This window comes from Notolepis coatsorum, assembly GCF_963971535.1.
Source record: "Notolepis coatsorum genome assembly, chromosome: 4".
NCBI lineage: Eukaryota > Metazoa > Chordata > Actinopteri > Aulopiformes > Paralepididae > Notolepis > Notolepis coatsorum.
This window is the reverse complement of record NC_140168.1, coordinates 182,668,429-182,693,747: the sequence shown is the minus strand read 5'-3', so window position 1 is coordinate 182,693,747 and position 25,319 is coordinate 182,668,429. Positions and strand designations below refer to the sequence as shown.

Here is a 25,319-nt window from a genome sequence, read left to right as displayed (position 1 = left end):
CCATTGCAGTTTGCACAGCCTCCTCAGCGTGCCTCTCCGCGGACCTATATATTTTATGCATAGCGTGGTTGGTGATGATGATGATGATAGAAACCGCTGTGGCGCATACAGTTGAATGCTGGTATTACACTCATTGAGGGACACGAAGAAGTCAAGTCCGATGGGATTTGGGAATCTCAAATACAAATCGGGATTGGAATAAAAAATGCATTTATATTATACAATACAGAATATACAGCACTTCTTGGGGTCTGTAGGGTAAGCACTTATTCCCTCCCCCCTGAACATTTATGGAGATGTATGGGCCTTTTAAGTCAGTGATAAAAGTGTCTTTCAAGGATAAGTGAGCTCCTGCACTGATTATTATAGTTCAATATTCAATATTTGATCACCAAAACTGTGAGGTTCGCCTGTTCCCTGGACCTTTAATTCCCTGTCTCCTCACCTCACCAGCCCCCACCCTCGCGTTGTTGATTTATTGCGTTCCCTGCCTCGCTCCGTTCCTTTAAGGTACTGTGAGGATTCTGTGTTGATTGGTCCATGCCGAACACACACTTCTAAGTCAAGTATCAATTACCATCACGCACCTGATGTGTGTTCTAATTAGCGCCCCAGTGGGCTTTAAATACCTGGAAATCCCCTCCAGTCCTCGTCGGGTCGTTCTCTCTATCTCTATTCCGTATCTTATCTGTATCTGTATGCTGGTTCTTCTCCGGCGTGAGACGAGGTGCCAGCCATCGCCACCTGTCGCCGTTTGCCTGGAGTGGGACACAGCCGGTGCGCTCTCTAATTCTCTACGGGAGGTTTTCCAGTGTTCCACTCCAGACACTACTCCAGACGTCTAGCCGGCGCGCTACTACTCCAGACGCACATCGCTCCCTATCCTACGGGGGGATGCGCGCTCTTCAAGCCGACGCGCCCCACTCCAGACGTCTAGCCGGCGCGCTACTACTCCAGACGCACATCGCTCCCTATCCTACGGGGGGATGCGCGCTCTTCAAGCCGACGCGCCCCACTCCAGACGCGCTACTACTCCAGACGCACATCGCTCCCTATCCTACGGGGGGATGCGCGCTCTTCAAGCCGACGCGCCCCACTCCAGACGCGCTACTACTCCAGACGCACATCGCTCCCTATCCTACGGGGGGATGCGCGCTCTTCAAGCCGACGTGCCCCACTCCAGACGCGCTACTACTCCAGACGCGCTACTTCTCCAGACGCGCTCCACTCCAGACCCCCGAGCCGGCGCGCTCTTCTAGCCGGCGCGCTACTACTCCAGACGCGCTACTTCTCCAGACGCGCTCCACTCCAGACCTCCGAGCCGGCGCGCTCTCCAAGCAGACGCGCATCGCTTCCTAATTCTCTACGGGAGGATGCGTCTCTCCGAGCCGGCGCGCTCTTCGAGCCGGCGCGCTCTTCTCCAGACGCGCTCCACTCCAGACCCCCGAGCCGGCGCGCTCTTCTAGCCGGCGCGCTACTACTCCAGACGCGCTCCTACCCCAGACGCGCTCCACTCCAGACCCCCGAGCCGGCGCGCTCTTCTAGCCGGCGCACTACTACCCCAGACGCGCTACTACTCCAGACGCGCTCCTACTCCAGACGCGTTCCCACTCCAGACGCGCATTGCTTCCTAATCCTCTACGGGAGGATGCGTCTCTTCGCTTCCAAGGAGGATCTCCTTGCCAGGCCTCCGTCGTCTGAACCCTGCCATCCCTGTAAGCAGCTCTAGCCCTCGTCCTGTCCAAGGCCTTAACCCTGTTTTTTCTGTCCCTGTCTCCAGCCCGCCTCCACGGGCCTCTGTCCCTGTTCCCCTCTCCAGTGCCCCTGTTCCTGCCCTGTCCTTTGCCCTGGCCCAGTCCTTTAGCCTTAGCCCCTTAGCCTGCTCGCCTCTTAAAGGCACAGTGCCAATTTTCCCTAATTCTTGTTTCCAGTATTTTGTGTTTTCCTTTAAAGGGACAGTGCCGCTTTTTGTTTGTATTCAATAAATGCCCTGTTCTTGGCTTACTCTCATACCTGTCTTGTGTTGTGCGATTGGGGTCGGTTACAAACCATAACAAAAAAAAACCCAAAAAGCATAAAAAGGGGGCCCCCCGCCCGAAAAGGGCCCTTAAAAATCGTGCTTGCGCGCTCGGTTAATATATACACACAAGTGTAGTGCCCTTTTCAGCCTTTGAGCACCTGCCCCTCTAAAGTCCTGTGCACGTCCCTGCCGCCGGCTGTTATCGCGGGATCTCCGTCTGCCATCTTAGCATCCGGACTAGTGATGCTAAGATTGGGCCCCATCTCGGATAAGTATCAGAGGTGCTCTGAGTGTTGAAACGTGTTCGGTAGACAGTCTACTGTGGGGAGCAAGCTCTATAGAGTGAAGATAAATGGTGCTTTGAATGCACACTGGAGAGCAGTGTAAGAGGGGCGCCCCAAACATTTCAAGCCGGCTCTAGATAGGTTTTATTTGCTAACTGTGGTACCACTGTTAATTTCTTTTGAGTATAATAACATGTGTGTTCTTTTATAAAATTCCCATTGAACTCCTTTACTTTTTACCTGGTCCTCCCCTACCGCGAAGTGGAGCAGTAGATAACCCTTAAAGGGAAGAGGTTCTTACTGTGTCTGTAACATAGAGAGAGCACAAGGTGCCCATTGTGGGAAGAGCTTTTAGTGTGGGAAGAGCTTTCAGTGTGGGAAGAGCTTTCAGTGTGGGAAGAGCTGTCAGTGTGGGAAGAGATTTCAGTGTGGGAAGAGCTTTCATTTTGGGAATAACTTTCCTCCATGTGTATTGTAGAGCGAGAGCACTAGGTGCCATTGAGTAATATCCATGTACCTTGAACCAGGCTATATAAAAGGAGCTCATCATTATTTAACCCTTCCCCACCCCTGTCTATAATTCATTGTTAAAGGTCTCTACAGGTCATATAAGGAAGGGTACTGCTTTGGGGAGCGAAAACATTATCCATCTTACTGCCATCAGGTGTGGGAGGGCTAAGGAAGTATTGGGGGAAGTGGGGGTGTGTGGGGAGCTACTGCTGATCGCCCTGGAGGGCAAGAAGGACCAGAGTACCACCCCTAGGTCAGTGAATCCTAGGCCCCATCTGCTCCTGCTGCTCGACCTCCATTTCGACATTCCTGGCCTAAAGTCGGGGGTTCAGCTAGACTCGGCTCTGCTGCGTCCCGCTACCAGGTGGCCGTGTACAACCACTCCCATAAAGCAGGGATAATCCACCCTGCTACACCATGATGGGGTTCAGCCAGGCCCGGACTGGCCATCGGGAGCACCGGGAGTTTTCCCGGTGGCCTGGCTGCTTGAAGCCTTTTTACAACGCATCGCCGTTTCCGGGTTCCTGTTTTGCGCTCTGATTGGCCAGGTCATGTGACATGAGCGCCAATCGTGGGACGGCAAGTTTCTACACTGGTTAAGCTTAGGCACTCTTCGAAGTTGGTTAACACTTTGAGCGCCGGAGGTTAATTCCGTATTAGTCCCTTGAATGCCACCATCGGCGCCAATGTTAACGTTAATATCGCCTAATCTATGTTTTAAATTATGGCTATGTGTCTAATCTGCCCGTCGCTTATCAAAGAATCATTTTCCAGTTAATGTTGTCAAGGCAGATTGGTTTTTTATCGCTTCATTTCCGTTTGATAGCATTTTTGAAAAGCGCCGGTTTTCAGGTGAAAAACAACCCATTCTATGATAATCGCCTTTTACTGGAATATTCCAGAATGTTGATATTTGTCTGCCTATTTATGAATCGTTTTCAAATAAACGCTAGATGATCGATAGTATATGTGCACGCACGCACGTTCGAGCCGCGCGCTGATAATAGCTGCTCTCATTTCCTCATGGCTTTTACAGTGAAAACAGCTAGATCACATATCACAAAAAAGCTTATATCTCTGTGAAAACGAGTCTGATTATCCTAACACTGATAACATAGATTCCTTACCTGACATCAGATGGTATCCAAATGGTATATTCCAATTCCTGATCACCATTCGAAAAAATCGATAAGTGTATAGATCTAACGTGTATACAGTAGGACTCATGATCCTCGCAGCTCAGAGGCTCCAGGATGAACTCTGGTAGACCCCGGCTGCATCAGTGATAAGTAAAATGTGGAGTCAGAAATCCGTTCTCCCATTCACTTTCATTGAGTCCATTCCAAAAGGGTGATTTACCACCTGGGAGACGATAGGGGGCGCTTTTTTCAGATCTGAGCGGCGGCGGTCCCTGGATATCCAACGGTAGGCTTGCGTGATGCAATATGATTTCAGATCACTAATAAAAAAATAAAAGATTCATTCCGCGAATAGCCGTGAGTGGCACTCAACGATCGGGTTGTAAACCAGAGAAAAGCCGTGAGTGGCACTCAAAGTGTTACGGTTAGAGTTTGTCTTAGAGCGTGACAGCAAGTTCTTTCGCCGGTTAAGCTTAGGCACTAATTTCGAAGTTGGTTATGGTTAGAGTTTGTCTTAGAGCATGGCGATAGAACGCCAGGTAGTTTGCAGGCTGTTCGACGCGGAAATGGGCAAACACGCTATTGGGCGCACATGTCACATGACCAGGCCAATCAGAGCGCCGGAAACGCGGATGCGTTGTAAAAAGGCTACAGGCGGCCTGGCCTGCACAGATAAAAAAAACAAAGTATATATACAATTTTTATCATTTTTTTTTTTTTTTGCCAGGCCATTGTTTCTAGTTGTGGCGGCGGCGCGGCGCGATAGTTAGATGGGGAACAACCAGGATTTCACTGTCTGCGACAGAGTTGGAGAACTATATCTGACTCTCTCCCTCACGCGGATCACACACACACAGGGGGTGCTGCCGCTTGTGATTGGTGGAGGCGGGACCAGGCGATACAACTGATTGACAGCGGAGGCGCCGAATGGAATGGCAGATGGCACTCAGATGCAGAATAACAGTCAGGCAATGAGCCAGGTAGTGAGGGACTCGGGAGAGATACAGTAGCGTGAAAGTCAAGCGAGACACTGCAGGTGAATAGGCAAATATACCTTTTTTGTTGATTTTGAGATTTTGTTATATTTTGCTTCCTAAACATGTCTTCTATGAAACTAATGACAATAAAACGTCAATAACACACATTTAGTTGTTTATTTTACTTCATTTTGCCTTATTGCATCCATAAATGTGCACATATTTAATGGGGAAGTGCCTCATTTGCATATATAAACATAAATTTCAGAAAACTTGCAATATATTTTTTCTTAGTTTATATGTACATAACAAACTGGGAAAGTTTCATAGTGATATCTATTTAAATATTTTTTGCCTATTAGGGGGTACTACACTGTACTACACTGTTTGTAGCCTGTGTGTAGTTATGTTCAGTTCAATAACATCATTATTATTATTATTCAGTTATCAGGCATGTGTTTAGGTTGTCTATTACTAATGGTTTGATTAGATATTGTGTTTGTAAATATCTGTTTCAAAAAAAAAGGTATGGCATTTTACAATACAGAACTTTGAAGGCGTTTTCCCAAAAATGAGTTTTAAGAGTTTTTCCTCATACTCTGAGCCAGAAATCTCCACTTCAGTAGCACTCACATACACCAAAACTTCCAGTTCTATTCATATCTATGTTCTGAAGGTATTTACAGAAGGGTTTGTTGATATCGCATTCATACCCAGATTTATATCACATTTTATTCCTAAAAACATGGTGAAATATGGAATTTTACCATAAAAATGGACTGAATGGAGTATTTTCTGATTTATGGAGTGATAAAAAGAGATATCCAAAATCCCCTCTGTAATAACCTTTGGCTCTAATATGTCAACCAAATGAAACTATAATTTTGAAAATGGCTTTATCCAATGTTCAGATTTCTGTCCTGGAATTATATGCAAATTAGTGCATATTTAAGTAGATAATGCCTCATTTGCATATTTAAACATACAATTTCAGAAAACTTGTAATACAAAAAAGTCTTGTCTTAATATAAGTAATCAACTGGGGACTTTTCATTGTGATATCTATTAGTTAATTTGTTTACCCTATTCACCTGTAGTGTCTCCCCTTAACGTTGATGTGAAGATGGACAGTGGAAGAAAGAGAAAGGGTGGAGGAGAGAGGGATAAAACATGTAGCCTGGTTCTATTCAACACATATTTTAACAAAAAAATATGTATTTATATTTATTTCATTGCATGGTGGGATGGGCTACAAACCTTTGTATTCTTCCATCAAAGGTGTCAGGTCATACACCTTGCCCAGGAATGACACCCACAAGTCACCAAGTATGTTGTGAGCGGACACCTCCCTGGAAGTGAAATACTTTAGTTCCGGCATGAATTTATAACGGCTACTTGTACGTTATGTATAAAACAATGAAAGGTAACGACTTCCAAGTGAAACAAAGGAAGCAAACTATCAAAACGATCACTTAACTCGCTATATTGTAGCTGGCTATCCACCCTGACATGTAATGCATGTTTTGTAAACGGTTGAGGCTCCGTTACTGTGGCAACCACAGGGGCGTATCGTATGCACAAAGATCGAGTAGGGTATATCTGCAGAGCCACAGAGCCCTGCGTGGACGGGTTTGAGGCGGGGCTTCGTGGCGTGGACAAGTAATAGTGGCCTGGACAAGTATTTGCACTACTGCGCATGCGGATGAGGGGGGGGGGGGGGGGGGGGGGGGCTCTCTCGCTCTCTCTCTCTCTCATTTACGACATACACAACTTTCGTCTTGCTTACATCAGGGTCCCCCATTTTCAATTCATCATAACATGACATACAGATAGACAGCTATCTTTACTAAATATAAACCTGCAAGTGGTGTATAAGACTGCTATCTTTACTAAATATAAACCTGCAAGTGGTGTATAGGACTGCTAAAGTACCTATTTCGCTATTTTGGACATTAGGTGCGCACGTTGCTTATCAAGGCCACCACAGATCAGCTGTGCAACCACAGACCAGCTGTGCAATCGAATTTAATTAGCTAACTGGCTCTCTCTTTCTCTCTCTTTCTCTCTCTCTTTCTCTCTCTCTCTGCTATCTTTACTAAATATAAACGTGCAAGTGGTGTAGTAGGACTGCTATCTTTACTAAATATAAACTTGCAAGTGCATGGTGTAGTAGGACTGCTATCTTTACTAAATATAAACTTGCAAGTACATGGTGTAGTAGGACTGCTATCTTTACTATATATAAACTTGCAAGTACATGGTGGAGTAGTAAGCCAATTTGCATCTCCAAGTGGGCAAGTGATGTGATGATTAGAGGCACAACCTTTGATTCATAACTGAGCCGACGCATACGGTGGTCATGTATAATAATAATAACAATAATGGTCACATTATGCTTTTATTACTTTTCATGTTTGTGTTACAGAATACACTATACACAAATGTGGATTGGACTGCAGACAAGGCTATCACTACCACTGCCCCTACTGCCAGGCAACAATTATAAGAAAAAGAAAATGCTTCGTACCATTTATCATGCAAGCCCCTGCCCAGATGTGGATTGGACTGCAGACCAGGCAGCCCAGACTATCATTACCACTGCCTCTACTGCCAGGCAACATTTGTAACAAAAATAAAGGCTTTGGTCCATATATCATCATGTAAGAGCCAGCCCTCCCCTCAACCACCTCTGCCAGGTCCTCAACCACCTCTGCCATCTCCTCAACCACCTCTGCCATCTCCTCAACCACCTCTGCCATCTCCTCAACCACCTCTGCCATCTCCTCAACCGACTCTGCCATCTCCTCAACCGACTCTGCCATCTCCTCAACCACCTCTGCCATCTCCTCAACCACCTCTGCCATCTCCTCAACCGACTCTGCCATCTCCTCAACCACCTCTGCCATCTCCGGGAGTCGAGACCACAGCCTCTTGCATTGGTGACGAGCACAATCTCCGCTACTAAATACCTGTATGTCCCTATGTCGATATGACCCTGATGTAAACAAGACAAACGTATTTCTCTGGTCTGCATCCCCTTAACAATTGTGTGTATTGAGCCGTACTGTATTGTACCCATTCTGCAATCTAAGCTGTTAAAATAAAGTTTTCATTCACACTCAAATCTGTGTTCATTTTTTATTTTGCATTCTAATGTTCTGTGTCTTGAGTCGTACTTGTATTGAAAAACTGATTTTATATGTCTGAGGAGAAGACTGGTACTCATCATCTTCGTCTCCACAAAGTACTGGGGGGTCTACTGTATGTGAGACATATTTCCTTTAGAGTGAAAGAAAAATGACATGTGAAGTATGTTGTGTGTGTGCCAGGTTAATGTACTCTATTTTTGTATCACAAACAGTGCTGTATATGTACAGTTTATTCCCCCTCAAATGTATATCTATTATTACTATATATACTCTACTATTTTTGTATCACAAACAGTGCTGTATATTTGTAGACTTCTTCCAATGTACAGTTTATTCCCCCTCAAATATATATACTCTATTATTACTATATATACTCTACTATTTTTGTATCACAAACAGTGCTGTATATTTGTAGATCTGGTATGTCATAAATGTCTAGATGTAACATTACTGTCTATCTGTATGTCATGTTATGATGAATTGAAAATGGGGGACCCTGATGTAAACGAGACGAAAGTTAAGTTGTGTATGTCGTAAATGAGAGAGAGAGCGAGCGAGAGAGCCCCCCCCCCCCCCTCATCCGCATGCGCAGTAGTGCAAATACTTGTCCAGGCCACTATTACTTGTCCACGCCACGAAGCCCCGCCTCAAACCCGTCCACGCAGGGCTCTGTGGCTCTGCAGATATACCCTATTGCAAAGATCCCGAAGACGAGTAAAATAGGCGCGATAAAAATGATTTATTTTCTTTCTACACTTTCTTGAATACATTCTTCTCCCCCCGCCCCCCCCCCCGCCCCCCCCCCCCCCCCCCCCCCCCCCCCCCCCGTTGTCCACGTTTAAATGTGTGCATGTTTTGGTGTATATAAATCGATTGAACCGATTTTAACCATACGCTCCGCACAATAGGGTCCAGCTGCAGCGCCGGTGAATCCTCTCACTGGGCAAGCCTGTGGCAGCCACGAACAGCGGTGTGTTCCTCATATCAACTCTGATTGCACGCACGCTAAATGTATGCGCATAAATGTTCCCTCGCTTAAGCACAGACCAAAGCCTTATAATCATGACTCTGGCACAGACTAAAGACGATGCCTAATTGCCTCTACGAATGGAATGTAACCAGGGGTGCAGTCGTGCACACGCGGTTACACCATTAGTAGTCACTCAGGGCAGAAGTGCGCGCAATGATAAGTACCCGGCCGTTGTAGAAAGCTACCCGGCCGGCGGCCGGGCACTTCTCACGGTAGACTTTGCATAATAATAGGAACCTACGAGAAGGTGGGGGGCTGCTTGATCTCCATTGTTATGCATAATAATCATCTGTTCTGTGCGCAACTGAGGGAACATGTATGCGCATGCGCGGGAGAGCGCGTGCACGTCGTGGCGTGTAACCAGTTCCCATATTACGACTGCACCACTGAATGTAACACATTTCATTCACAAGTTAGGTGTGAATGTATCTGAGAAAGGGTGACCAGATCCCAATAAACCAAATGTGGGACAAATGGTATGTTTGTGAGGGACAATGTGGGACCCCCCAGCACAGCCCCCCCCTTTTTTTGGTGGACTGTCCCTGTCCCCTCCAGCAAGGCTCATCCGCCACTGTCCTCATTAAAATGACCACAAGCCTAATATGTTTTGCCCTTATTAATTTCTTTTATTTTCCTTTTGTCTCTAATGGGTGTTAACTAGTACTCAAAATAAATAAAATTACCACCCAAACTTACAATCACTTATGATTATAGGTCTGGACCCCCAGTCTTATCACACACATGCACACGCACGCACGAACGCACGCACACACGCACGCACGCACGCACGCACGCACACACGCACACACACACACACACACACACACACACACACACACACACACACACACACACACACACACACACACACACACACACACACACACACATAATGACCACCCAGATTATGCATAATAATGACCACCCTCACAGCCCTTTTTCACTCTCCTGCCCTCCGGGAGGAGAATGAGGAGCCTCCGAGCCAGGACCAGCAGACAGCTTCATACACCAGGCTGTCAGGAAGCTGAACTCTCTCCCAGCTCTCCCCTCCTCTACTCTGCCACCACAGAACCTGGACTAAGAACACCCCTGACACACACACACACACACACCCAGCTCCCCCCGCTCTCTTACCTGCCTCCACAGAATCTGGACTCCTCTCTTACTCTGCCCCCCACAGACTCTGGACTACCCCTCTGCCACTTTACTTTACTGCCATTATTTAGTTTATTTATTTAGTGTACATCATATATTAGTTTACTGCCATATCCATCATCTCACTGCCACTTTACTGCCATTATTGTATTATTGTATTTTACTGCCATTATTTATTATTCATACTTACTGATTGATTGATTGAAAACTTTATTAACAGATTGCAGAATGGGTACAATACAGTACAGCTCAATACACACAATTGTTAAGGGGATGCAGACCAGAGAAAGACGTTTGTCTTGTTTACATCAGGGTCCCCCATTTTCAATTCATAGTGACATTTATGACAACACAACATACATGACATTTATGACATACATGACATACAGGTATTTAGTGCAGTTACATTTGTGACATATACGATATGCAAATATACAGTACTGTTACCCATAGATCCTGACAGAGTATATACATATGATGGGGAGGGGACTGTACATTAGGAGGGGGTGGGTGGGCGGGAGAGAAATATACATACGGTGGGGAGAGAATATATACATACGGTGGGGAGGAGACTGTACATTAGGAGGGGGTGGGTGGGTGGGAGAGAAATATACATACGGTGGGGAGAGAATATATACATGCGGTGGGGAGGAGACTGTCTATTAGGAGGGGGTGGGGGTGGGGGGGTTTGGACATTTACGGTGGCCAGTTTCCAATTGCAGCCTCCCGTAGGTGCTCTTTAAGAGCGGTTTTGAATGTGGGTAGGGATTCACATTCCTTTACAGCTTTGGGTAGGGCGTTCCACATTGATGTACAGCTCGGAGGTGCGCTGTTTTAATAAGTGAGCGTGTGTTATTTGATTGATTGATTGATTGAAAATGTTATTAATGTCCGCCTTGTTTCGAACTGGTTATGCTTAGGCCCTCTTTCGAAGTCGCCCTCTTTCGAAGTCGGTTATGCTTAGAGTTTGGAATCAGGGCTGGTGGTCTATCGCCCTGCTCTAAAGATAAACTCTAAGCATAACCGACTTCGAAAGAGGGCCTAAGCATAACCAGTTCGAAACAAGGCGGATTGATTGATTGATTGAAAACTTTATTAACAGATTGCAGAATGGGTACAGTACAGTACAGCTCAATACATACAATTGTTAAGGGGATGCAGACCAGAGAAAGACTTTCGTCTTGTTTACATCAGGGTCCCCCATTTTCAATTCATCGTAACATATATGACATACAGATAGACAGTACTGCTACATCTATACATTTATGACATACCAGATTTGCAAATACAGTACTGTTTGTGATACGAAAAGAGTCCAGAAAAGAAGTATATACATTTGACGTAGAAACTGTACATTGGAGGAGGTTGGGTAGGTGGGGGGGGGGGGGGGGTACTGTACATTGGAGGTGGTTGGGTGGGTGGGGGGGGGGGGGGGGGGTTGGGTAGGAGGGGTGGGTGGGGGACACTGTACAACTGTACAAACAAAACTGTACATTGGATTATTGACAAGACCATACTTGGTAATTTACTGTACATTGGAGGGGGTTGTGTTCGGACATTTACAGGGGCCAGTTTCGAGTTGAGTCTCCCTTAGGTGTTTTTTGAGAGTGTTTTTGAAAGTGGGTAGTGATTGACATTCCTTTACAGCTTTGGGTAGTGCGTTCCACATTGATGTGGCATAATTGCGAAACGTGTTTAGTCCCTTGTTTGAGCCGAATCTGGGTTTAACATGATTTGTGGAGCTCCCTCTGGTGTTGTGATCGTGGTATTCACTGACCTTTGGGAAGTATTTTGACATGTACATGGGAACAGTACCTTGGTCGTGTAGTGTATCTTGTAGACCAGGCCCATTGCAAGTCGCTGGACATTAATAAAATGTTCAATCAATCAATCAATCAATCAATCAATCAATCAATCAATCAATCAATCAATCAATCAATCAATCAATCAATCAATCAATCAATCAATCCAATAACACACGCTCACTTAAAACAGCGCCCCTCCGAGCTGCTTCTATAGAAAGTAGGTACGTGGCTGCCAGTGCCACAGGCTTGCCCAGTGAGAGGATTCTCCGGCGCTGCAGCTGGACCCTACTCGGGTCCGACTCCATACTAGTGAGTTTCCGGTTTGGCTGGTCCGTCGGAGAAATCCCTCCGCACGCAGTTAGAGACCAGAGAAGGGGGGTAATGGCAACAATGATCGAGGAAAATGGACCAGCAAGTCATGTACGTTTTACACAAGTTACACATTCGTGTATTCTACTAATCCGTTGTATATTTATTTGATGTGTCATTGTAAATGCAGAGGGGTAATGTTCTGCTCATTCCAATGTCGAGAATGTCCTGCTATCGTTAGCTGGTGGCTAATACGTTAGCGTTACATTAGCCAGTTGAATGAATGAATGAATGAATGAATGAACTTTATTTAACAGATTGCAGAATGGGTACAATACAGTACGGCTCAATACATACAATTGTTAAGGGGATGCAGACCTGAGAAAGACGTTTGTCTTGTTTCCATCAGGGTCCCCCATTTTCAATTCATATAGACATATATGACATACATGACATACAGATAGTCAGTACTGCTACATCTATACATTTATGACATACCAGATTTGCAAATACAGTACTGTTTGTGATACAGAAGGAGTCAAGAAAAGGGAGTATATACATTTGACGTAGAAACTGTACATTGGAGGAGGTTGGGTGGGGGGGGTTGGGTACATTGGGATATTGACAACCATACTGGGTAATTTACATTGGAGGTGGTTGGGGGGGGGGGGGGGGGGGGCGGGGGGCACACTGTATAAAACAAGTAACACTGTACATTGAGGGGGGGGGGGAGGAGACACTGTACAAACAAACACAATTGTACATTGAACTATTGACAACCATACTAGGTAAATGACTGTACATTGGAGGGGGTTGGGTTAGGATATTTACAGGGGCCAGTGTTGAATTGCAGTCTCCCGTAGGTGTCCCTTGAGAGAGGTTTTGAAAGTGGGTAGTGATCCACATTCCTTTACAGCTTTGGGTAGGGCGTTCCACATTGATGTGGCATAATTGCGAAACGTGTTTAGTCCCTTATTTGAGCCGAATCTGGGTTTAACATGATTTGTGGAGCTCCCTCTGGTGTTGTGATCGTGGTATTCACTGACCTTTGGGAAGTATTTTGACATGTACATGGGTACCTTGGTCGTGTAGTGTATCTTGTAGACCAGGCCCATTGCAAGTTGTTGTACTCTGTCGTCTACTCTAAGCCATCCTAGGTTGTCGAAGTGGGCAGGGGTGAGGTGGGTTCTAGGAGTAAGGTCGAGCAGTAGTCTGACCAGTTTGTTTTGAGATGTTTGTAATTTTGTTTTTAGCGCCTTTGAGGTGCTTTGGTACCATGAGGTGCAAGCATAGTCGTAGTACCCCTGAATGAGTGCTCCTGCCAGAGTCTTCAGGGTGTTGCCCTGATACTTATATTAAAAAGCATTTAGGGACAGCTAGTACGCGTTATGACACATTAGTCCGCTAGATTACAGCACTAGCTAGTTAACGCTGACAGAAACCACGCTGACGGTGGTCACCTTTCCAGATACTAGGCTATATTTGGTTGATTGATTGATTGATTGATTGATTGAAAATGTTATTAACAGATTGCAGAATGGGTACAATACAGTACAGCTCAATAATACACACAATTTTCAAGGGGATGCAGACCAGAGAAAGACTTTTGTCTTGTTCACATCAGGGTCCCCCATTTTCAATTCATCATAACATAAATATGACATACGTGACATACAGGTAGACAGTACTGTTGCATCTAGACATTTATGACATACCAGATCTACAAATATACAGTACTGTTTATGTGTACAAAAGGAGTCTAAAAGAGTATATACATTTGAGGGGGAAGAAACTGTACATTGGAGGTGGTTCAATAGGGGGTATGCAGAGCTGTACCCTATCCCCCCCCTCACAGTGAGCTGTGGTGTTCCACAAGGAAGCATACTAGGACCGCTACTGTTCCTAATTTATGCAAATGACATGTCGTCAGCTTGTGACTGCAACTTGTTCCTGCTGGTCTCTGACAAGAACAAGTTACAGGTTGAAAAAACCCTCAGCTCGGAACTAGACAGAATCTGCATATGGCTCGCTGATAACAAACTATCATTACACATGGGCAAAACAGAGTCCATTCTCTTCGGTTCAAATAACAAACTCAGCAAGACCGACGGCTTCTCAGTTACAGTGGGTGACAATATTGTCACAAGGAAAGATGAAATTACCTACCTGGGTTCCATCCTAGAGGCTAATCTCTCCTGTGACAAAATGGCATCCAATGTAATAAAAAAAGTCAACCAACGAACTCGATTCTTGTACCGGATCTCCTCTCTGGTAAACAAGAATACCCTGAAGACTCTGGCAGGAGCACTCATTCAGGGGTACTACGACTATGCTTGCACCTCATGGTACCAAAGCACCTCAAAGGCGCTAAAAACAAAATTACAAACATCTCAAAACAAACTGGTCAGACTACTGCTTGACCTTACTCCTAGAACCCACCTCACCCCTGCCCACTTTGACAACCTAGGATGGCTTAGAGTAGACAACAGAGTACAGCAACTTGCAATGGGCCTGGTCTACAAGATACACTACACGACCAAGGTACCCATGTCAAAATACTTCCCAAAGGTCAGTGAATACCACGATCACAACACCAGAGGGAGCTCCACAAATCATGTTAAACCCAGATTCGGCTCAAATAAGGGACTAAACACGTTTAGCAATTATGCCACATCAAATGTGGAACGCCCTACCCAAAGCTGTAAAGGAATGTGGATCACTACCCACTTTCAAAACCTCTCTCAAGGGACACCTACGGGAGACTGCAATTCAACACTGGCCCCTGTAAATATCCTAACCCAACCCCCTCCAATGTACAGTCATTTACCTAGTATGGTTTTGTCAATAGTCCAATGTACAATTTTGTTTGTTTGTACAGTGTCTCCCCCCCCCCCCCCTCAATGTACAGTTTTGCTTGTTTATACAGTGTGCCCCCCCCAACCACCTCCAATGTAGATTACCCAGTATGGTTGTCAATATCCCAGTGTACCCAACCCCCCCCACCCAACCTCCTCCAATGTACAGTTTCTACGTCAAATGTATATACTCCCTTTTCCTGACTCCTTCTGTATCACAAACAGTACTGTATTTGCAAATCTGGTATGTCATAAATGTATAGATGTAGCAGTACTGACTATCTGTATGTCATATATGTCCTGATGAATTGAAAATGGGGGACCCTGATGTAAACAAGACGAAAGTCTTTCTCTGGTCTGCATCCCCTTAACAATTGTGTGTATTGAGCTGTACTGTATTGTACCCATTCTGCAATCTGTTAATAAAGTTTTCAATCAATCAATCAATCAATCAGAGCCAGGCGTGGACGGGTTTGAGGCGGGGCTTCGTGGCGTAGACAAGTATTAGTGGCCTGGACGCGTGAATATTAAAGGCAACCAACTTGTGTTCGGCTTTTCTCTGATTGGCCGCGCAGGCAAGCGCAGCCGTCCCAAATGAAATCCAAGGAGCAAGCGCGGGCAACCAACTTGTGTTCACCTGCTGTACCAACCAACTTGTGTTCAGCTGCGGTAGCAGTGGAGCGCTGCTGACTGATTATTATGTTTCGCGTTTTTTTTTTCCAACGGTAGATTCACTCGTCACTGTACATGTATAAACAAAGCCCATACAGTTATGAAATGCGCTGAACTAGAAAATAAATCTGGTAGTTCGTTTATGACGTTAATTAATAATAAACACTGTTACGACTATCTGACTCTTAATAATAAACACTGTTAGGACTATCTGACTCTTAATAATAAACACTGTTACAGTGTTAGGACTATCTCGATTCACGCGTCACTACTGTAACTAGAAACTCTGGGTGTCACTGTACATCAGTGTGGAACTGTAAGCTGTAACGTTATTTCGCGTTTTTAACGTCAGCGGGGCGATGCGGTGGTTTGTCCCCGGCTTCCGTGCACCGCCGCTGTCTAATATGGCTGTCGCTTATCAATGACTTCGCGACAGCCATATTAGACACATAGCCATAATTTAAGATATAGTTTATGCATTCGCAAATATGAGAGCTCTGTCATTGAAGTGGGTGGTGGCAGTGTAACAGCGTTCACCCTGATGTAAAGTAGCGATTTTTATTGTTTTGTCATGACAACCCAATTACATAATCCAACATATGTGTAAAGAAACAACATATTCCAGTTAACGGTATATTTTTGAATGATTCATTACGGTATAAATTAGGTTAACTGGAGCTGTGGAGGCTGCTTGCTGAAGCGCCAGCGGGGCGACGCGGTTGTTTTTTCCCCGGCTTCCGTGCGCCGCCCGCGGCTTGATCCAGCTCCAGCAGCAGCAGCGGCCGCGCTCCGTTGTAGAAGCCCTTCAATGACAGAGCTCTCATATTTTGCAAATGCATAAACTATATCTTAAATTATGGCTATGTGTCTAATATGGCTGTCGCTTATCAATGACTTTGCGACAGCCATATTAGACACATCGCCATAATTTAAGATATAGTTTATGCATTCGCAAATATGAGAGCTCTGTCATTGAAGTGGGTGGTGGCAGCGTTATAGATAGGAGGTGTACTGTATGTCAAATGTCGGTCATGTGGTGGAAGAGTTTAGTACAGTCACACAACAGAACACCAGTGTTTCTAGTAGATATGTTTATTAATATAAATAAACACCTCTGTCTGAACTGGTTCGACCAGCGCGTTGGTTCGACTTCTGTCGCGTCTCTCAGCGGAAAAGGGCGTGTGCTAGGGCGGTCACGTGGCCGTGTGGCCAATCAGAGAAACGCTGAACGAAAAGCTGAACACAAGTTGGTTGCCTTTAATATTCACGCGGCCTGGACAAGTATTTGCACTACTGCGCGGATATGGGGGGGGGGGGCTCTCTCGCTCGCTCCCTCTCTCGCGTGGACGGGTTTGAGGCGGGGCTTCGTGTCGTAGACAAGTATTAGTGGCCTGGACAAGTATTTGCACTACTGCGCGGATGAGGGGGGGGGGGGGGGGGGGGGGGGCTCTCTCGCTCGCTCCCTCTCTCGTTTACGACACATACACAACTTAACTTTCGTCTCGTTTACATCAGGGTCCCCCATTTTCAACTTCACTTTCGTCTCGTTTACATAGATCCCCCATTTTCAACTTCACTTTCGTCTCGTTTACATAGGTACATAGACAGTAATGTTACATCTAGACATTTATGACATACCAGATCTAGTAATAATAGAGTATATACATTTGAGGGGGAATACATTTACATTTAGTCATTTAGCTGACGCTTCTATCCAAAGCGACTTATAGGTACATAGACAGTAATGTTACATCTAGACATTTATGACATACCAGATCTAGTAATAATTAGGGGTGCACCGATATATCGGTCGGGTATCGGTATCGGCCGATAAGTGCCTTGTTGACTGCTATCGGCCTATCGGCCGATAAGCTCAAATGTGCCGATAGCAGTCGCCGATAAATACCCATCAATTTGTGTAGCGTCAAAAGGCAAAAAAAAAAAAGTTCACTCGCGACCTACCTGCAGTGCACAACGCCTGCCGTCCCCCACACACACACACAAGCTACTGCATCAAAGTAACTAGTACTTATGATTAACCTGTTCCACCCCAGGTGAAAATCTGCATAAAATGTATACCTAGGTAAATGGAATATTGCTCCACTTCTACAAGGGCTATTTGCATATATTTGGTATCTAGGAACATCTATGGACCTCAATGAATGTATTCTCAGTGTCAGAAATAATGTGTCTATTACTAGGCTTGCTTAAATTCTGATGAAACAAAGGAAAATATGAATTATGATTTTTCTTTTCATCTTTGACAGTGAATAAAACCATGATAATAATGACCAAACTGAGCTGAGCTAATTCAGTACCCTCTTGAGATCATGTGTACAAAAGATCTAAGGAAATTAATAAAGGGAAGATGATAAAATTGAAGGTTTTGTATATACAGTACTGAATTCTCCCATCCGGACCAATGCAATTTGAAATATTATTATAGAATATAGAATATATGCTTATACATTACCTTATTATAGCCAATTCGCACATTTATATATATATACATATAGTATCTTTCAAATGGCCGAGTTCAATTTGGATATAGTATCACCAGGCATGCGTAATAACATATACAGATATTTAATGTAATCGACTGTACTTTTTTATTTCTCCCACAGTGTAATCATTCTGTAACTAATTTCAGATCTAATTATTCCTACATGATTACAATAGTGTGGAGAAACTGACTGCGTTTCAATATTTGTCAAACGTTACCTTTTGTAGCTTATTATCGCGAATCATAACAATTATTGATATGATTCCTTCAGAACGCCGAACTTTGAACGTCCATAGCAGACCACAGGAAGTGTAGTTTTGAGAAATTCCGACACTGGCAGATAGCTGGCGAGGCGATCTTCAAAATGGCCGCAAAAAAACTACAATTCCCATGGTTCAACATTTCCATTTCCGCTTCCGCGTCAAAAACGCGACTGAAAAATAAAAACTTAAAATGATAAAAACTCACTTTTAACCTATTGCTAAACTATTGCCAACCTAACGTTTTACATTCTACATGTATTTGTGACATAGTAGTGATAATAATACTTGAAAACGTTTGATTTTAAAAACGCAAATTTATTGCATCACTCATAAAAATATTAATATATGATAATAATGTCAAAAAGGGGTCGGTACCGACCCCGTGGGGGGGAACAGGTCAAGGCATTCGTTTTGTGGCATTAGCGTTATATAGTTAGTGTTACACGGACAATAACATCAGCATATTATTATTACCCATAGCAGCAAGGCATTACTCCGAGTCCGTTCATTAGCTACCGGGAGATGCAAGACCAACGTTACTGGTGAAAATGTGATTTGCGTTGGAATACTCCTTTGTCAACTTGCTGTACTTTGCTTGCAGGTCTGCAGCCATTATTGCTGCATTATTAATAGCCCCAACTTTAGCCAAGGTAACGTTATGGCTAAACCTTTAACAATAGTTAACGCTAGCTTTCGGTTAGCTGTTCAATGCTATTAATAACACAACTCCCCGTCAACACCCTCTCTCGGGAAGATGGCATTTAAGAAAGTATCTGCTGTTAAAATGAAGTGTTACACGTTCAATAACAAGCATATTATTTACCCGAAGATAGCTGTAAACAAGGCATTACTCCGTTAGTCCGTTCATAGCTCGGTTCCATTCCGTTGCTCATTCCGTACCCAACTACACATTCTGCAATCTGTTAATAAAGTTTTCAACCAGACAAATGTATAGAAAGGCTTTGTTTTATTATAACATTTGTTGCAGTAAAATCATTATGTCTCATTTGGTCATGCGTGGAGCGCCGGTCGGCGGGTGCCGGGCCGGGCAGCTAACGTAGCTATGTTAAGTGTGTTCTTCTGCAGTGCTCTCGCAAACAGAACAATGGCGGCATGCCCGGAAGTAGAAAAATGTATAAACGCTTGCCGATTGGTGGTAAGGACAGCAGGAGGTGGGTGCTAGCGGTGTGGCGTAATTGGCAGAATCGACTGTCAATCAAAATGGTTCCATTGCATTGGTTGAAAGCTCTGGTTGAGAGAATAGTATCCCGCTGCAGGCCGCAAGAATGGTTCCATTGCATTGGTTGAAAGCTCTGGTTGAGAAAATAGTATCCCTCTGCAGGCCGCAAGACGATACTGGGAGAGAGATAGTGATACCATAAACATATTTCTTGATGTTTCCTTTTTTTAAGTAAGTAAAGAGGCCTACAAATACAAACATACACATACAAATATACAGTAGTTTCATTAAAAAAAATATATATATTAATAAAAAAAAAAAAAATTTTTTTTACAAATATCGGTATCGGTATCGGCCGATAGTGTTAGTTGAACAATCGGTATCGGTATCGGCGGCCAATTTTCATATCGGTGCATCCCTAGTAATAATAGAGTATATACATTTGAGGGGGAATACATTTACATTTAGTCATTTAGCTGACGCTTTTATCCAAAGCGACTTACAAGTTCTGTACGACAAGCCATCAGGAAGGGCACAACTCTATCAGCTGAGTAACAATGTTCATAAAGTGTTGACATACCAGATCTAGTAATAATATAGTATATACATTTGAGGGGGAATACATTTACATTTAGTCATTTAGCTGACGCTTTTATCCAAAGCGACTTACAAGTTCTGTACGACAAGCCATCAGGAAGGGCACAACTCTATCAGCTGAGTAACAATGTTCATAAAGTGTTGAGTGCTACAGTGTATGTTAGTTTATTAGGACAAGTGCATGACAGTAAGGTTAGTTAGGGTTAGATTTATTTTTATTTTTATTTTTTTATTCAGAATGGTTGAAGAAGTGCGTCTTTAGTCGACGGCGAAAGATTGGACGGGTTTCGGCTGTCCTAACTGGGGTGGGTAGTTCATTCCACCATTGTGGGGCAAGGACTGAGAATAGGCGACTTCTCTTTGATGACCCTCCCGGAGCTTGGATAGGAGGAATAAACTGTACATATACAGCACTGTTTAAACCTGGCACACAACATACTTCACATGTAATTTTTCTTTTTGTGGAGACGAAGATGATGAGTACCAGCAGGGACCGAAACTAAAGCCTGCCGCCCGCCAGGGGCGATCAGTTTTTACCTTTGGCGCTTGACACTTAGAGGGCTGCCCGCCGTGTGGCGTGTAATCAATCAAGTTCATAACGATACTCTTATTTTGAAAATCTGTGCGGGTCTCATTTCCGCCCCAAGCGCATCTCCAGTCATAATATCGATGGCTCCGGCAGTTAGCAACAATTAGGTTCGTATGATACTCTTATTTTGAAAAAAAACGTGGCAACGAGTCATATCCGCCCAGCCCTGCAGCGGGATACTATTGGCTAAGGGCTTCTGCTCGCAGTGCTCATGTCAACACAGGCAGTCTGCTCTAGTCTAGACCGGACCTCCATGAGCTACCGTTACTGTTTAAACAATGACCCAGTCAACTATTCACTTTTAGTTTAATACATGACGAGGCATTGTCTAACGGTATCTAGCTGGCTAGCTACTGATATCAACAAATGCTCCAGCAATAGTCGACTCGAGTGCATAATACCTCCGTTCCCTCGTTAGCTAGCTCGCGTTAGCTAGCTCACGTTAGATCGATCTGTCCCAGTAAACTAAATTGTCTTAACGTTATCTACCGGGCTAGCAGTAGCTACAGATAGCTCCTGATATCAATGTCTTATAACATTGATTGAATGCGTATTCTAGCTGAGGGCATGTTGAATGTGATTTGACAAAAGAACCGTAATGTTATAAATAGGGTCCAGCTGCATCGCCGGAGAATCCTTGTATGCTGAATGTAGGGTCTAGCTGAATATAGGGTCTAGCTGCAGGGCCGGAGAATCCTTGCTGGAGCTGGAGGCTACTCAAGTATACACACAGACAGTGGAGCTGTTTGCAGATAGCAAGCATTTTGACTTATTTCGTGGTGGCGATGTCTCGCAGATAATACAACTACAAGTATGATTATATAATATATATTTTATTAAAAAAAAAAATTATATAAAATATATATATATATTTTTTTTAATCAAAAAAATTTTGGCAGGTAAGAAATATGCTTGGCGGGTAGACTCTTCCCATCTACCCGCCACTGGCCGGTGAGTCAAAAAGTTAATTTCGCTCCCTGAGTACCAGTCTTCTCCTCAGACATATAAAATCAGTTTTTCAATACAAGTACGACTCAAGACACAGAACATTAGTATGCAAAATAAAAAATGAACACAGATTTTGAGTGTGAATGAAAACTTTATTTGAACAAGATTGCAGAATGGGTACAATACAGTACGGCTCAATACACACAATTGTTAAGGGGATGCAGACCAGCGAAAGACGTTTGTCTTGTTTACATCAGGGTCATATCGACATAGGGACATACAGGTATTTAGTACCGCTACAGAGAAGAGAAGGGGCGTGGCGCTTGACAGAATGATCGATGGGTGTTTGAGGAACTTTTGCCTAGTTTGTAGGGGTGGGACAATACATCCATCCAGATCGATATATCGATCTATTATCAATAATCAAATAGGATCGACGCAACGTAAAAAGATCGATTCATATTGTGATACTCTTATTTTGAAAATCCCAGCGAGTCATATCCGCCGGCGCCCAGTATTGTGAAACTCTGTGTAGACATTACAGCAGTGTTTGCGTCTGCTGTAAAGCACTACAGAGCGTCTATTTTGCTAGCCGATATAAGTCTGTGCAGTTTTTTCCCCGCAACGGGTCAAATGCATATAACAGACGTTGCATCGTCGCCATTCCTTTATGCCAACGTTGCGTTAAATATCTAAATGAACGTTGCGTTGGCTGCTTAAAAGCTAAGCAGCTAACCGTGAGAGAGAACAGGAGAGGAGAGAGGGGACTTGGAAGGAGGAGGGGTGGGGGCTGTGGGGGACTGTGTGTGTGTGGGTGTGCGTGTGTGTATGTGTGTGTGTGTCTGTGTGTGTTAAAGCTCAATATATAAAAACAAAAGTGAACAGGAGGTCTATTTGTATTAAAAACAATAGATTGTTTTTCATTTAAATGTCTGGAAAAGCTCAAAAATAAATACATCAATTGATATTTCCGTAGCCTTTTTTTAGTTGATCTAAATGTGACTGATTGTGTTAAATGGGCACATAATATCGCCTCATATCGATCGCAGGCACCTGAATTGAATCGTATCGTGGCAGACTTTGTGATATCGGCAAATATCGTATCGTTGTCCAAAGAATCGATATCGTATCGTATCGTGATGAAACTGATGATTCCCACCCCTACAAATAAGCAGGATTTCACATTTTATTATAGGACCCTGTCTTACACAAGGTACACAACAAACAAACTAGGATCACATTGTTCACTGCTTCATCTCCCCTTTAAAACCCTGTACCCGTTGCTCTTGAAGGGTTCATCTATTAGACAAGTACAGTACAATGAGAGAGGTAGTGCGACCTTCCACACGTTACACTCTCCCAGTGAGAATCTGCGCTGCCAGGCTGGCTGCTGGCTGGCTGCACATGCGTCGGAGGAAAGCATGTGACAGTCTCCGGCCTCTCGGACCAACAGTAGGGGGGGGCGCGCAACAACCAGGAAGGGGGTTGGGAATTGGCATAACGACTAACAGTGGGATGGGAGAAAAATCGGAAAAAGGATGGGGGAAAAGATAATAAAAAAAAAAAATTATTGCGGAGGAGGAGGCTCTTGTAGGGGATTCGGTAGTTGATGGGGAGCCAGTGGAGTTTTTGCAGGGTGGGGGTGATGTGCTGCCAGGGTTTGGTGTGCGTGAGGACCCTTGCAGCCGAGTTCAGCGCTGCTTCTTCCTTTCACGGTCGATTTTGTCATCGAATGCCTCCCACTCACTAATATGAAAAAGCATAACATATAGAAAATGTTAAAAAGTTTGACAATGCAATATTCTGGTAATTCTACACTGTACCACTATACATAGTTAGGTCTAATAGCGATATGACCAGGACAACACATACTGTGACAATAAATTCAAAATAAATTTAAAAGAGAAAATGTTTCAGATAATAAAAACGAATCTGATGATTAGGATAATGTTGGCATGCCTTTTGTCGACATCTGGGCGGGGTCCAGAAGATTTCTTCAGCCCTCTTACTGGTGACCTCATTGACTGCTGCAATAGCGCTTATAGTGGCCTGTCATGGAGAGAGAAGATTACAGTTTACCCCATGAGACAAAGGCAAGTAAATTAGCCCCTGGATCATGCATTATTTTTCAATAACTGCACACATTAGAATTGAAATCTCTCAACAAAGGCTTGTTTCATACATAGTGAAAAGTAAAAATATCATACAAATTCACCTCAGGCAGCAAGACCTCAAGGATATAGGCTACATTATCCAGGATGGGTACAGATGAGACTGTGCTGGCCAGGATGTTTGACAAGAAGTCAAACACTGCGTTTTGATGCCCGTCGTTCTGAAAATAGACTGGGGCACACGTTGACCATGACCGCTTCTTGCTTGGTGACCTCTGGATGTACTTCTGCAACTAGTTTGACGGTTCTCTGCCACTTACGACGGCCTGAGAGTACAGAAAAGCAAGGAGAAAGAATCGTCCAGGATCAAATCATTGTAGACAGTCAGATAGGCTTGGTAAACACAGATTTGGCAACAGGTGCCAACATACTGTACCTTTAGGTGTTCTTTAGTCCGATGTGCTGTGATGATGAAGTCCACCAGCTTTTTTTGTTCAGCACTGACCGCAGCACTGGTCCATGGCAACCTGGAGGTGTTGTGGGATACTGGTAGTAATCCTTGAAGTCCGAGGCACCCTGTAAACAGGTTGTAGCAGTCCTTGGAGCAGACACCTCGACTCCCTGGTCCTGTGGGCAAACCTCTTGCCGTGCCTTTCAAATTATGAAAAACAATTATAAGTTATTATTGCTTCAACACATGTTGACTAATTATACTCCAAGATACTGTAATGTACCCCTCAGTTTGGAAGCGCTCCATTAGTAGAGTACACCACCACTCACAAATTGAGTTCATGTCCAACTAAAAATCACAGACATGACAAACAATAACATGGGATTATCATTAATGGCCAATGAGTTGTACAATTGAGCTATATTGGTAGGCAATGGCATGATGTCATGAGAATGATATGAAGTGGTATTTTTAAGTAATTGCAATCACAAGTATCTCTGCTTGCAAGTTGTGCAATATGTGTTATATAGGCCCTTTCAGGGACCAAAACTAAAGCCTGCCGCCCGCCAGGGGCGCTCAGTTTTTACCTTTGGCGCTTGACACTTAGAGGGCTGCCCGCCGTGTGGCGTGTAGACGTGTAGTTCATAACGATACTCTTATTTTGATTGTGCGAGTACAGATTATAGCCTCTCTCGTCTTTTTTTTCTCCGCCGCGAGATCGTTAAAAAACTACAAGTCCCACATTGCACTCAAGTCAACGGTCCTATCACAG

At 44.2% G+C, this 25,319-nt stretch overlaps 1 protein-coding gene across 1 annotated transcript in view; it reads left to right on the top strand.

Annotated features, from left to right (window-relative positions):
- Positions 1-12,408: 12,408 nt before the first annotated feature.
- Positions 12,409-25,319, top strand: part of naa38 (N-alpha-acetyltransferase 38, NatC auxiliary subunit) — a 71,789-nt gene continuing 58,878 nt past the window's right edge. Inside the window, exon 1 of the mRNA XM_084313209.1 lies at positions 12,409-12,489. Within this exon, the coding sequence (XP_084169335.1) occupies positions 12,451-12,489 (39 nt within the window). The 5' untranslated portion in view covers positions 12,409-12,450. The remainder of the gene's footprint in view (positions 12,490-25,319) is intronic.